Below are 14833 nucleotides of genomic sequence, written 5' to 3' on the forward strand. Positions count from 1 at the left end.
AAAAAAAGCATGTGTTTCAGATTATCCCCATATTGTCTCCCATTTGTTTCTAATAAAAGTCTATTTCCCCAGCACAAAATTAGCATGTGTGATTATTTCCCCCCATCTCCTAAATATGATATTAAGTGCCTGTCTCCTGAAAGGGAGAGTAAAGTTATTTACAAATAATGATTAAGGGTCTCTTCTTGCTCCTTTGGATGTCAGTTTCAGAGCTGTCATTAATTTAGTGGAAGGAAAATTGAACTCCAAGTGCTCTGAGAACAGGGGCCCTAAAGTCGTTCCATGAATTATGCGCTCATAAAGCACAGACAGAAGAGCAACTCCCCCATTGTAACTCATGGCACTTTGCAGGAAGCGCCATGAGTTACAACAATCCTCCAGACCCAACAGAAGTTTCCTGTTGGGTCTTGGGGAATCCAGTTGCTGTTTAGACTGGCTTTGAACCTGTAGCTGCTCTCCTCTAGCAATGCCCCTCCCCCATCCCAGCCCCAACACTGTTTTCAGAATGGAAGGGGGAAAGGGAGTGGAAGGATCCCATTCTGGGGGTTCCCAAACTGGCACTGGAGGTTGGAGTAGGTGCTTGGGGGGCCCCAATCCACCTACCCCACACTCCAGCACTGGCTGAAAAAAACCCAGGCCAAACTGCCTCCACTCCCTTGCCCCCCTCCCATTTTGAAAACAGTGCCAGGGTTGGAAGATAATGCAGACACAAGTTACTGAAGGCACTCCATTTTGGAGCATCTTCATCTGAACCCTCATACAGTAAGGATTCAGATTTTTGCAGGATTGGGCCTTTTAAAGCACTCTGTAGCCATGAATTTCTGTTTGGTCACAGCTGTAGAGCACTTTCAGGGGCCAGATCAAGTGAAAATTGTCACTTCTGTCTGTGCCTACAATCAGGCTGATCTCTTTCATTAATTTGAATATGATTTCTTTGTTTTGGTTTCTAAGAATTGTTGCTGTTACCAGAATTGTCTATCTAATGAGAACTTTATCCAAATCAAAAGTATAAGCTCAAGAGCCTTATTTTAATAAACATTAGAGATAGGAAGGACTTGAATGATTAACCATTTATTTTGCATGTGCGTGTGTTTATGTTGTAACACTACTGATAAAACAGGATGGAATGAATTCCTATTTAGCCTTCTAACCTGTTGACTTGGGAAAAAAATGGGAATAATTTTTTCCAGATCATTACATCTTTTTAGCAAGTAAATCTTTTAACTGTGCTTCATCTAATTGATCTAATATATATATATATTAAGCCATGTAAATCAATATTATTTAAGGGTTCTGAGATAAGTCCAATGATCTATATCTATAAAATGTGCAACTCTTTAATTAGTGAGTGGGAGGAAGTTTAATATTTCAGAAATATCACTTTGGATGTTTAATTCCAGCTGGTTCTCTCTCAGTCCTAAATAAAATCCACATAAATTACTTTCTAAACAATCCTCGATAATTTATCAGTCACATCTCTTGGTGCTTACTCTGGGTTAAACCTTTAATTTTTCCACAGATGGGATAATAAAATAAGATCAATCTAAGTTCTTCAGTGAAATATACATATCTGTTTTGCAAGTAACGGTGCTACATGGCCTGTAATCGAGAGAAGATGATGAGGTGCCCTGAAGTGATTAGACATGCTGCAAGAGTGAATTTAATTTGGAAGATTGAGAGGTGTGGAGATAACTGCTTTCTGCCTACACACTTTTACCACTAACTCAGTATAACTGAGACTTATAAATACTTTATAAATTAAAGAAATTAACCACAGCACTCCCAAACTGCAAGAACCACCTACACCATTTGTACATCATTCTATTAATAGTGGCTAAAGTATTTGCTGCTGAAACCCTGGAATAAATTAAAATGGAAACAGATCTTGAAGAGCCTGCATTCTCTTGAATACGTGTATGATAATGAGGAAGGACAATATAAGGGACTGAATCTGATATGATCATTTTAACTAAGACCCAGAATTCTGTCCTATTTTTCAGTATTTTAAAGGAAAAGATACTGTGCTCCTCGGAGATACTATACTAGAAAAGAGTCATCGCCATTAGGCCCTCTCAAAATTATGCATAGGAAAGAGACAACTGTTGTGATATTTTCTAACCCTGTCAGGGAGTAGAAATGAATTAATATCATCTTCCTTTCATTCCATTGGTTAGTAAAGTGTGTTTCTTCAGGTTCCAGAACCAATAGGTTTTTTTTGCCTTGCCTCACCATTCTCTGCCCTGTCTATCATTTCCCTTGCACTCTTGTTTCCAATTAGACTCCACTGATGTGTACACCTTGACTTGAGCTCCATATCACTGTATTGTAGTCATTAACCCTATGAATTGAAATGTTTATAAGTGTATCTAACCTCGTTTACAAAAAACATTTGTAGGCTTACATGTCACGATAGAATTAGAAAGTATACATACTTCAGGATGCATCAGTGGTCAGGAAGGAATTATCTCCCTTTCTGAAACATTAAAAAGGGCTAATCAAATTACAGCCTAAGATATATTCCTAAATTGAATCCTAATTGAATTATGTGAAAAAGCTCTTGAACTTTTAACTCGCTGAGTGACTAATAGACCTGCTTTGTACATTATATCAGAAAGTCATGTGACCATAATTAGGATTTGGAGTTACTAACTCTGGCATATGTGTGGAGTATGTATGAATAGAATCAATGTATCAATATTTTACACGTTGAGGCTTCAGAACTCAAAACAGTATTTTTTACAAAATTTAGAACTACAGTGGTGAGATTATATTTGCTCAGGACAAATCTATGAACAAGGAACATTTGCAATCAGCTGGTCAAACCTAGTTTTCTGTCTGTGGTTACGGCTCAAAGAAAATGAAGCAATTCATAAGGTACCTAGCCAATTTTTAAATGCTCAGTATACAAGGACATACTTTCCTGATCCTTGTAGCAGTCAGCTTGTACCCTTAAGCTTGACTTTGGATTACTCTCATCTTTTCATGAATAACAAACAACAAATGGTTTTCTTGCTCATAAAATTATCTTCTCATAAAAAAAAAAATTGCTATGCAATTGGATGTTACAAACCCCTGTGAAGGAATTCCCTCTACAGAGTCTAGGGGCAAAAGAATAAACTGGACTGGACTGTGAATGAGATATTCTTAAATTGCAGCAGGCTTAAAAAAAGGAACACAAGCAATTAATTTGAAAGTAAAATGCCCTGTACAAAAATGGAAAGAGAATGTTAAATTGGGCAGAATAGAAAAAGGTTAATAGAATGTTGTAAATAAAGAGTAAACCTGGCTGAGTTCAAGGCTGCTAAAAGAAAACCAGAGGCACAGGAATGGGCACAAGGGAGAAACTGGTGTAATTTGGAAAGTTGAAAAATCCAGAGCATCTGAATTCTGTGTGAGTAAAGAGTAAAGGAGCTATACTTATGAAACTAGAATAGAAAAGCCGATTCTATCAATTGATAGGAGAACAGTAGTCCTAAAAACAAGTTTAAAGAAAACTTGGTTTTGAAAAATCAGAAGAGATTAGTCACGGAAAAAATAAAAACACTAATAATAATCTTTCTAGAGGTTTTCCAGTATCAAAATTCAAAAAAGAAAGCTCTATATTGAAAATTCTAGTGTAGCACATTGTTTAATGTATTTGTGAAATCAGGTTTCTTTACAATTTGGCTGTACTAACTTTATCAGGCTACATAATTAATAAAAAGGGAGTCTCTCCGTCACTGCTAGAGTCCAAAAGTTACACAGTTAAATATCCTGGTTCTTTCCTAATATATGACAAAGGTCTTGCAAGTGTGTGTGTGCGTGTGTGTGATCCCAGGTCATTACATTAATGATATATTGCCAGATATATTTTTTCACTTGTGTTCCTATGAAGCTTTAGGGCCACATCCAGACATACATGGATGTCACACATTGTGCTGCTGCTAATTGTCCCTGGAGAAAGCCTGTGCCACACATCCTCTGGCATGTGGCAAGTTACCCCAGGTGGGGTAAGGGAAGCTGGGGCCAGCCCAGTTGCCTTACCTGAGGTCCTGGAGGATGCCCGGGGTTGCAGCTGCATTGTTTCTGCCATGTGGAGCCTGGCTGGCACTGGAATGTGGCTGTGGCTGGCCAGGCTCCAGCTTTAGGTGGTGCACGCTGCCCCCACATGCACCACTCCACTTCTCCTCCTCCCCCCTGCCTGGATTTCCAGGGGTCAAACAACCCCTCACCCTTGCAGCATGGAGAACACCTGAACGTATGGCATGTGTCTGAGGCACCACATACCACACAGCCACGCTCATCTGGACGCAGCCTAGGAGTCTAAAGAGCTTAACACAAAAAAGTAGAAACTCTTTTAAAAGGGTTGTCTTAAAGACATCCCATATGGCTCATTTTTGCTCCTTACTTTCCTGGAAGTCCTTTTCAGAAGTCACAAAGTCTGCATATGAATAAATTATATCGTATAAATTATAGATCAGCTCAGGTCTGAAAACTCACTATTATAGGGAAAATATGAATAACTTAATGCCAGGTAAATAACCTAACCTGTCAACATTACAGGACTCCAGACATTTGGGTCAGACTGAAAAAGCTGCTATATGTTTCCTATATCCGTCTACTGAGGTTTATATATAGAACCATTAAAGTTTATATCAGTTCTCTCTGCTGGCTGATTTAGTAAAATGGTTCTCTGAGCTCACCGGATAGAAAGACTAAGTAAGAGTCAAAGACTATTAAATTCCCCTACATTCTTCCTACTAATCCTAACCTCATATGGAATAGATGCTTTCTATACTGTCTATTGACTACTAGAATGTGATATTCAAATAGTGAAAAACTTGCTGCCAGAGCTTAGATCAAATGTTTGATCATCGGCATCTAGCAACAATTACACAGCAGCAAGAATCCCACCTAGAAACATAAGTGACTGAGATAAAAAGAGAGCTGTGAGAAAGAGAGAAATGCTTGTTAATTATGCCAGGGACATTCTCTAATGGATTCTTGCTCCCAATCTAGCCAGAGTAAATCAACTGGCATGTGGCATGTACTACAGATGGATCAGCAGTGGTAAACATATACAGCTGCACATATCTGTTACACAGGTGCTTGGTTTTGCAACTGCAAGTGAGCCAAAAGTAGACAGACTTTTTGGCAAATGCCCATGGTTGCACTGAGATGGAAAGAAAAAGACAGGGCGAAAGTAGTCAGCTGGCACTGCCTCCTCCGCGATAGGCTCCACACTTAAAAGCCAAAGCTGCTGCTCTCATATCTCACCCATATTCTGAATCACTGTCAAATTCCTAACCTTTTTTCTTCAGCTTAGTGGGGGAATGTTTTGGCTGGAATAAGCAGAGCAGAGCTAGCACAATGCTTAGTGCATCCACATATACTGTTTTCTATGGGCCCTGTAACTCTTGTTAACACTGGAGCAAGTCTTGGTCTTTTATCTGTTTTTTTATTGGAGGGGAAGGGAAAGCCAGGGGGCTTTCTACTGTTTTCAGCCTGGCATTTGATACTGACACCACATGCTGTTCTTTAATAAAGTTGGACATACTGCAGGCATAACAGAAGTATTATGCTGTTTATTCTGTCCCTATAAATCGGCTGTTGCTGATGTTATGGAACTCATGTGGAGCCAGGGTGTGTGTATGAACCATAACAATGACTGAGATGAAGGCAACTTTCTTATTATACACACATGCCTGGGTATACATTTTTAATATTACATTTTCAGACAGTGGGCTGGAAAGCCTTGATGCTATGATACGTACTTAGAGCCCCTACCACAATTTTGATAAGCTGAAAAGTACATTATGAAATATGAAAAAAGATATCGTTCTACCAGTATGTCCTGTACAACAGGAGCAGTAAGGAAGTCTAATAGTACAGACATCAAATTGAACCCATATATTGGTCTTGTAAGGGCTATTTTCTGTCAACTGTATCAATTTCTCCACAATTTTAGATTTCATTTTTCTCTATCCCATACCCTGCCACCTCCCTCCTCCAAAAAAAAACAAAGGATTTATTTCCATAATGTTACATAGATGTCTCCAAATGAGAACTTATACAAGGGTGCTTTACTGAGTTGGGTGACAGACAGAAACAATGAATTGATCCTGCCTGATTGTCTTTTCATCTATTCGTTTATATAGTAAATTATCACTATAGTAGATTGGCTTGTAGCAAGCAGAGCTGGCTGAAAAACAGGAAGTTTGTTCTTTCCAAAGTTAGTTTTGCTACTAATCCGAGCAAAAAGAGCAGCTTCAGGGGTCCCAGGATTGCTGGCTACGAGGCAGATGTATCATTGATAAAGGCCATGGCATCCCACTGTAGTGTCTATGTTTGGGGAATGGGATGCTTTGGTGGTTCTCAGTGCTTTCATGCCTGGAGCTGAAAGCCAAACTCTGCACAAAGACAGTGCTCTAAGGGCTTTCCGCCCCGAGTTCCTGGAGATGTGGCATCTAGGAATCCTAGGTCATTGCCAGGAAGATCGGTCCCAGCACTGTACTCTGGAGCCCCATCAGACAATCAGTGCCAGAGCCAGTAACCCTGGAAGACCAGGCTCCTGGACTCTGGGAGAATCCACAGGGCTCTATGGGAGTGCTGCCTTAGATGCAGCAGAAGTCTGACCAGTCCAAGATGTTCTGAACAAGATATTACAGGTTCAACAAACCAGCACCTTCTCCTGAAACAATTTTTCATTTGAGGGCTCCAGCTCTCTTAGGAACTCTATCATGATGCTACATGAGTGTTTCTGAGCTAGGTGTGAAATGTTACCACTGGAATCAGTATAACTCATAAACCTACTAACAACTATTTAAACGCTAGCACTATTATTGGAAGTGCATATCATTATAATAGAAACTTCCAGCTACTCTATGATTGCATGAGGATTTGGGATTCTGGCACAGAGCATGAGTACAGTATTAACACATGAGTAGAGTACACACATATTCTGTAACAGATATTTTCACTTTTAACCTCTGGATGCTTGCCCCTTTTGAGGTAAAAGAAGTGTCATTAAACATATCCCTCCAATTGCCATTTATTGTTTTATATAACTAAACTACTCTCATGCAATTTGCATATGATTTTATTTGATCTCTAATCATAAACCAGCAACAATGAGTGACTCATTATTTTTCTGTTCCCATCATTAGTCATGTAAGACAGATTTTATTGTATTTGCATAAGCATTGCATAGGGGCATATGACCAAATGAAATCAGCACAGCATGTCAATGATGCCGTTGTGGTACTCAGAGAAATCCTTTTTCTGTGTGAGAAAAGAGAGTCCCACAATATTTTCAATCCAAAAAAGCCAACACTTCAAATGAGTGAGTTTATATTTTATTTTATTCTGTTTTTCTTCCCTCTCCCTGCCCACAACCATACTTTCAGGTTGCCTATTACAGTGATTAACTACAAACTGTAGAAAGAGAATCATTCCTTACATATGCCTTACCAATCCTGATTTAAGAAACACAGAGGAAAACAAATCTCTCTTAAACTGCCTAAAAATGAAAAGTTACCTGTATATTTAGCTATCCCTGCTTTTTGGTGTTTCTTGTTTGTCTCAAAAATAAACTGAAATGGCAAGAAGGATAAAAACAAAATGAGAGAGCAATATTCAAAAGTGCTTAGAGATGCACTGCTCCCACTAAAGTTCACCGTTGGCAGAGTTGGTTAACACTAAGCACTTTTGAAATTACACCTATTAAGTGAATAGAAAAAATAATCCACTAAACTAAGCAAATCAGCTGGCCGATGCACAACGGCTCGGCCTTATATCAAGATCCCTAAAGGTCTGATTAGCAATCTGTCAGTCGTATGCAGAGAACACATGTTAAATAAATGGCACTCTGTAGATTGTCAAAATTTCCCATGCTATTAATATCATCAATAAAATATTAACTTGAATAAGTGCATGGTTTCTGATAAGGACATTCAATATGTCGAGTTTAGGGACACCCCAGACAATAACTCAACCTCCCCAAATGGTTGACTGGCTGTTGGTTGTATTCTAGGAAGCTAATCTTCATAAAAATTGTGATAATTCTGGAATTGACTTCCAGCAGGGTATATAGGAAACAATTACATTCCCTCAGCTATAACTGGAAGGATGAAATCTTTTAGCAATTAAAGTGCTTACTGCAAAGAAAATCATCAGTCCTTTTGTCCAGAGGTTTCATGTTGCCAAGTGACTATCAGAAATCTGCCTGTTCATCCTTTCCAATCTCTTCAGTCTACCAAGTTGGACATGGAATTTCTCCCAAACCTGTGAACACAGGAGAATGCTGGTGCTAATTCCTTCCAACTGGATCAACTAGAAGAAAACTTCTTAAAGTACTTTCCTTCCAGCCAAACATCAGGAACTGCAGAAGTAAGAAACAGCAACCCAAACTTTTCTTTTGACACTGCAAAAATATTAAGTTAAAGTTTACAGAAAAGGGGAAGATTTTTATTTGAGACAATGTGGGCCCTTTATTACAGACTAAAACAGCCCAATTTTGTGAGTAGTGAGGAGATTTAGCTCCTAATGGCATCATTGATTATTACTGAATAATCATATTGCCATAGAAAGATAGGGCTGGAAGGGGCCACAGGGCAGGGTTATCCCTGTACGCAAGTGTTTATCTAACCTGCACTTTAAAACTTTCAGTGACGGAGAGTCTACAACATTTCTTGGTAAACTCTTCATGTGCTCGGCATTATAAAACTGACCAAACACTGGAGGATAGAGTCTGTTTCAGTGACTGTAATCTTTCTACCTAATCAAGAAAACTAGGGCTATATGTCTGATATCCAACACGCTGGCATTTTGTTGAGTCAAGTCTTTCAGGTTGCAGAGGGTTCCTCACATAATGAATCTGGGCTCTTTCCGCTATGCTGGCCAGGACAGGATTATTGAGGAGGCATGCCCAGTGGGTATGTGTCTACCCTATTCAGAACCTCGCTGCATCAGGGGGTCTTGCACAGGGTAACGTTGGAAGCATCGGGGAGCAGATCCATACATGGAGTGGCACCAGTTTTGAACCTATTACTTTCAGGATCTTTTACCTCATGAGAATGAGGTGACAGGCAGCAAAGAGGCTACACTGACTGGTTTGCATGGATGCTCTGTAATGCAGGGGAGAGAAAGGCATTATTTCTTAGCCCTTTGGGAATACTAGGTATGTCTACTTGAGCTGTGTGCTGATTTTCTGGGACTGGGCCTTGCAAGAGCAATGCTTTAGGCATTAACTTTCCTAAGTCCCTTTTGATTTGACAAGCAAATAACATTCATTGTGTTCAGTGAAGTTATTTTTCCTTTACGTTTATGTTAACTAAATTGTACGTGGAGCAAGATTTTAAATGCTGTAGCATTGCAGTTAAGGTCTAAACCAATTGTGCTTTGCATGGCAATACTAAAATACTGATATTTCTAAACAAATGCCATCTTTCTGTAACAGATTACATTGTTTCTTTCAAGTGAGACTTTAAGCAGCTAGTGTTTATGATAATATGTACATCATTAATCTTCAGGCGTTAATCTCTATAGTCCTGTTTAACGCACTCCGAAGCTTCAAAGGGTAGGAATGCCTTATACTGTTTATTGAGATATGAGTTAAAATATAAATGAATGATCTGGGGAATCAATATTATATCCATGACATTTTGTTTAATCTGTACAACAAACTTTATTGCAAGACATGTTAGATAGCTACCTGTAAGTTTGACTTGATCAAGGGTAATATGGACATTCTGGAAAGGGTAAACCTATTAATTAGAGACTTCCACAGCTTTCTTTCTTGCTAGTGTAATCATTAAATTGATTTTTCCAGTCCATCATGTAATTGTTCCAGCGATGGAATCCTGCTTTCCACTCTTGTTCTGCTTCATCAATATTTCCTGTAAAATACAAAATGGGCTGTTTTAATCTACATTGGAATCTCTTCATACATTAATTGAAAAGTAAGTTTGATTATCAGTGGGTGTGTCCACACAAGCAAATGCTGCAAGGTGGGTTTACTCTAGAGTAATTTACTGTATTTACTCTAGAGTAAACCCACGTGGGGCAGGTACCTACAGGTGCAGGGGTGAGAGAACAGATCTGCTGCTGGGTGTAGCCCAGGGGCTGGCAGGGAGCATGGGGCCAAGAGACAGATGTGCCCAGCAGTGCAGGGCCAGAACACAGATTGCTTCCTGCCCCCGGGGGGTTGGATGCTTGACATGGTGAGCTCCACCACCAGAGCCCAGATAAGGACAATATCCCCCTGACCCAGCAGCAGACAGCTCCTGGCCCTAGCTCCCCATTTGGGGTCAGGGGACTTGGGAAGAACTGCAAGGGAGGGGCAGGTCCCAGCCCTCAGCCTCAATCTGCCAGGGGGAGAGCAAATCCCTGCCCAGCCAGGGATTCGTGACTAACTGCCCACTGGTGGATCAGGGCAAGGGGCTGGGACCTGCCCCTCCCCTGAAGAACTTTCCAAGCCCCATACCTCGATTGCCTGATTGCGACAAGGGGCTGGGACTTGCTGCTAAGTGAGATGGTTCCCAGCCCCCACTCTGCAGTCATGGAGCAGGGCAGTGAACAGGCTTTCCAGGTTGTTCTCTAGTCTGTTGCCTGCCCAGCTCCCAGTCATGGAGCTGATAGTGAGCAAGCTCCCAAGCCTGTTCCCCACCCAGCTCCATGATTGCAATCATGGAACTGCAGCTGGGAACAGTCTCCTCAGCCCCTGCTCTCTAATCGAGATTGGGGAGTGGGGGCTGCGAGCTTCCTGCTGCCGGGGCATGGGGACATTGTCCCTCCCTGGGCTTTGGTGCCTGGGCCCTAGGCAGATCCCAGGGCAGGGAGCAATCTCCTGCCCCGTGCTGTTCAGCTGACCGGGATCAAGTTTGCTCCCAGTTGGCCATCTACACATGCCATATGATACATTAAGTACTCACAAGCTGTATGATACAGTAACTAATCATGATGACAGCAAATTACTGCATAGTAAGCGTCTGCACATATAGATGGTGATGCTTACTGTGCAGTAATTTGATCTAATCTTGAGCAAAGAGTCTTGTGTAGATGTACCCAGTGTCATTTTTTCTGAAGACATTGCACAATAATCTTCCCTTTCTGCTTTGAACTCCTCCTAAACTATTAGTAATTCTGTGGTATAGTAACATTTTATTTTGGGAACAGGAAATGCTTAATGCCAAATAATTGTCCTTCAAACTATCTCAGCGATAAAATATTTATCAAGATGGATTTGATGCTTTTACAATAGTTTTAAATATATACTCATTTATATATATATATATATATATATATATATATATATATATATACACACACAAGCATAGTATTTTTAATCTCATACTTTAAAAACAACCTTTATTTTTTCAAAATATAATTATCCAATCTATATTTTGCACTACAGCCTAGAAGTTGCAATGGGAGCAGTGAATTGCCGTGTTGCTGCTATATGAACACTTATTAAAGTATAGGGTGAAATTACACATCAAGCCAGCTGTAATACTCCCACATATTTAAATAGCACTAGATTTCAGCCATGGCCCTGGTCATTCAGGTTGGGGAGTCAAAGGGGCTGGATATGATGTTAACAACAGCACTTCCTTGTGCACTGTTTGGTAGGCACATTGGTGTACCTTAACTTCACCAGCCCGAAGGAACATTTGGGCACAGGCAAACCTATGAGCTTGGTTTGGTTCTATTGGGAATCACAATAGAGATAGTGGCTGAAAAGAGACCATTTTACTGTGGGTTTCATCTTGAACAATCCCTAAGTGTTCTGCAGGCTGTATAGGCATACAGGTTCACTTCATGCAGTGTTAAAGTGTAGGGAGGAACACAGCAACAATTTAAACACAGCCTGCAGGGGGTGTCACGGCCATGCCTAGGACCCCAACGTGTTACAATATATTTTAAAGGATCAGGATTCCCTGAACTCTAGTAAGGGATCCGAGTTCTAAGGACCCAGACTTATAACCTTAAATTCATTATATTTATTTGAAATCAAAAACATCCTTTCTGGGTTTTCCATATTCACAAAGCCTCCAGAAATGTGTGGGGACCATGGCCACATAGAGGTTATTCTGTGATATAACTGTGAGCATTGCGAATGAATCTAGTTATGTGAAAGCAAAATGTATTCGTCTGTGTTACACACCCCTATAGAAAGAGTGATTCTGGAAACAGGGTTAACTGGTTCCAAAATTTCATTTGGAGAAGCATCCAAAAATGTGGATATTTATCTGCAGTTCAGTTCAAATCTATTTTTCAAATCTGTTGGGTCTGGAAATCAGTTGGACAATTTAATGAGAAGAGACATCTAAGTGAGATTTTCATTACTTCTTGATTTCAGTGAGATCAAAAATACTTCCAGGCTGCTTAGCTTGGGTTAATTCAGTATTTCTGTCTCTAGTTCAGAGCAAAACCAAAAAAAGCAAAGATAAGCATAGAATTAAAAAAAAAAATGCAAACAAACTTTCTCCTCTTTCCTTGCCCTTTCCCTAAGCTCCGTAAAAGGTAAGACTTGGTCACATGTTTGTGTGGAGAGAAGTTCAGATGACTTCCTTATTTTCTCTTAGCCTGTTTTATCATTACCAAAAAGGACAAAGCTTGTGCTTTTGCAAATGTTGGCAACATTTAAAACCACTAAATTATGCAGATATGATTCACAAGACTCATAGGGAATGAATGGACACAATATTAAGGGGTTTGTTTTACAGTTATTTTTCTGATCATATGTACTTCTCTTTGCATATTTCTTAATTTAAACAAGAAATGAGTCCCTCAGACTAAGCCTACATATTTGCACCCATGTCAAATGGATAGGTAATTTAGCATCTGGACGTTACTAGTACTATTAAAACAAACAAGCAAAAAGCACCTAGATCTTACTGCTTTTCACAGATTTGATTGTGGATAGGCAGTCTCATTTATACATGCAGTGCAACTCACTTATTGATTGAAACAACTGTTTCATTTCTTCCTGAATAATTCAGGTTAGAATGTTACTGAAGTCTTAATATTTGGAACATATTCCTGGTCAAATACTTTAGAAACTTGAATTGAGCCCCTATCCACACATATCAAATGAGACTTCATTGATCTAGATGATACAGTGTGAGACATGTGAGTGCTAGCATACAAACATAAAAAGAAGCAAAAGAAAGCTATAGAAAATGGGCAATGAGAAATTTAAACCAGCTACCCTTATGAATCCAAAAGAGAAAGGGGAAAGGTAAATACTGGAAAAAGAACTTGGATTCCCATTTATTTGCTTTCTTTTCAGTGATAAATTCCAAATTGAAGTCACAAGTCAGTGCATCTCATTATCACCCATATCATCAATCTCTTTGAAGCAACCACCTGTGACTTAGATGAGCTGACAGCTAGAAGGCAACAACAATTAGAGAATTCAACTTGACCAATAATTACAATTGGAGCCCTGGATTACTACAATCCCCTACAATGCTAAAAATGGTGAGTCAATACAATAGTTAATATATTCCTATATATGCAATAGTATATATGCAGTCTATATGGCTCAATCATCTCCTATTTGCAAATACAGTAAGATGATATAGTTTATTATCTAATAAGACATGTATAATATGGCAATAAATAATTTCAATAATAAATAAATAATACTTGAGCCAAGCCAGAGCCCAATAAAGTTCATGGAGGTCTTTGATTTAAGTCAGTTGTGGATACCTCTCTTAGTGTTCAGGAAAGGGACCAGTTTGACAAAACAAGAAAATGAAGTGTTCTGCATATCCAGAGAACAGTATCAGCACAGGCAGTTGGCAGCACACCCCTTCCCACGTTGCCTCGGCAATGTCAAACAATTCTAATTTTAGTGACATTACACCGGAGAAAAACTTGTCTATGTGTCCTCATTTGCTCTTTTGTTAAATTTTCCAAGAGGATGCCCACTGTGAATGTGTTTTTCTAGTATGGGCATATAGGACCTGGATAAAAGCCACAATATGTTACAATCCTGTATAATTTCTAAGGAAACATTAGATGAGAGTAACATTCCAACTTGCTTAGCTGTTCTTAGGTACTGTACCTCAAAGTATCTTCCTGAATCATAACTATAACAAGTAATAAAGATGATAGCCTGATCCTGCACTGCGAAGTGTCGGGGAAAAAAGATTTAAAACAGCAGTTCTTGGTACAGAACTATAACCTACGTGTTAAGGTCTCCTCTCAGAGTCCTTTCATCCAGTTTCTAGGTATCTGCGCAATATCGTAGTGGGTTTCACTTCCATTACTAGGTGGATTGCAGGAAATGAAGCTAGAAAGAAAAATTACAGAGAGGGCCATGCCTGCTGCATTATGGTATTGTTACATGTTACTCTTGGCACATGCTAACTGCATTTACGCACTAGTGTCAGAGCATTCAAGCAGTAAAGCATGTGTTAAGTGTCATCACAGTGTAGTAAAGTTAGACCTTTTCCAGAGTATCTGCATACAGTATTACCTAACACATGGTGAACCAACATCAAACTGCTCCATAAAGGTAAGAAAATCAGAGCACTCCAGTGTAGTGGTGGTGGTGAGGAGAACCTGACAAAGGTGTTTGTTGGGCCCCCAGATTCCTTATAACACCGGAGTTTTAAACCAGCAAGGCTCCAATGTGGTTAGGCAGGTGGGAGTCTGCTAAACAGCCCCAAAACCAGCTGTTTGTTGGGCTTCCTCTTTCACTCCCATGCTGGAACCTTGCCAGCTCAAGGCTCTCGTGTGATTAGGAGGCTGGATGCCTGACAGCTTTGTAAGGCTTCCACCTTCACCCCACACTGCGTTAAGGCCTTGCCAATTTAAGGCTCTGAAGCAGTGCTGGGGATGGGAC

At 39.8% G+C, this 14833-nt stretch overlaps 1 protein-coding gene across 2 annotated transcripts in view; it reads right to left on the reverse strand.

The window, feature by feature from the left end:
• Positions 1-7322: 7322 nt before the first annotated feature.
• The window catches only part of BCHE (butyrylcholinesterase), a 49792-nt gene continuing 42281 nt past the window's right edge, over positions 7323-14833 (reverse strand). The window contains exons 4-5 of one of the 2 annotated variants that reach the window (XR_002091603.2): positions 9692-9875; positions 7323-8262 (exon numbers count right to left, since the gene is read on the reverse strand). Coding sequence is in view for 1 of the 2 variants with exons in the window: in XM_006274547.4 (XP_006274609.1) it covers positions 9751-9875 (125 nt within the window). In the remaining variant the exon portion in view is untranslated. Of the gene's footprint in view, positions 9876-14833 lie in introns of both variants that reach the window. The other variant, XM_006274547.4, reaches the window with a different exon arrangement.

This window comes from Alligator mississippiensis, chromosome 7 (genome assembly GCF_030867095.1).
Source record: "Alligator mississippiensis isolate rAllMis1 chromosome 7, rAllMis1, whole genome shotgun sequence".
Classification (NCBI taxonomy): Eukaryota; Metazoa; Chordata; order Crocodylia; family Alligatoridae; genus Alligator; species Alligator mississippiensis.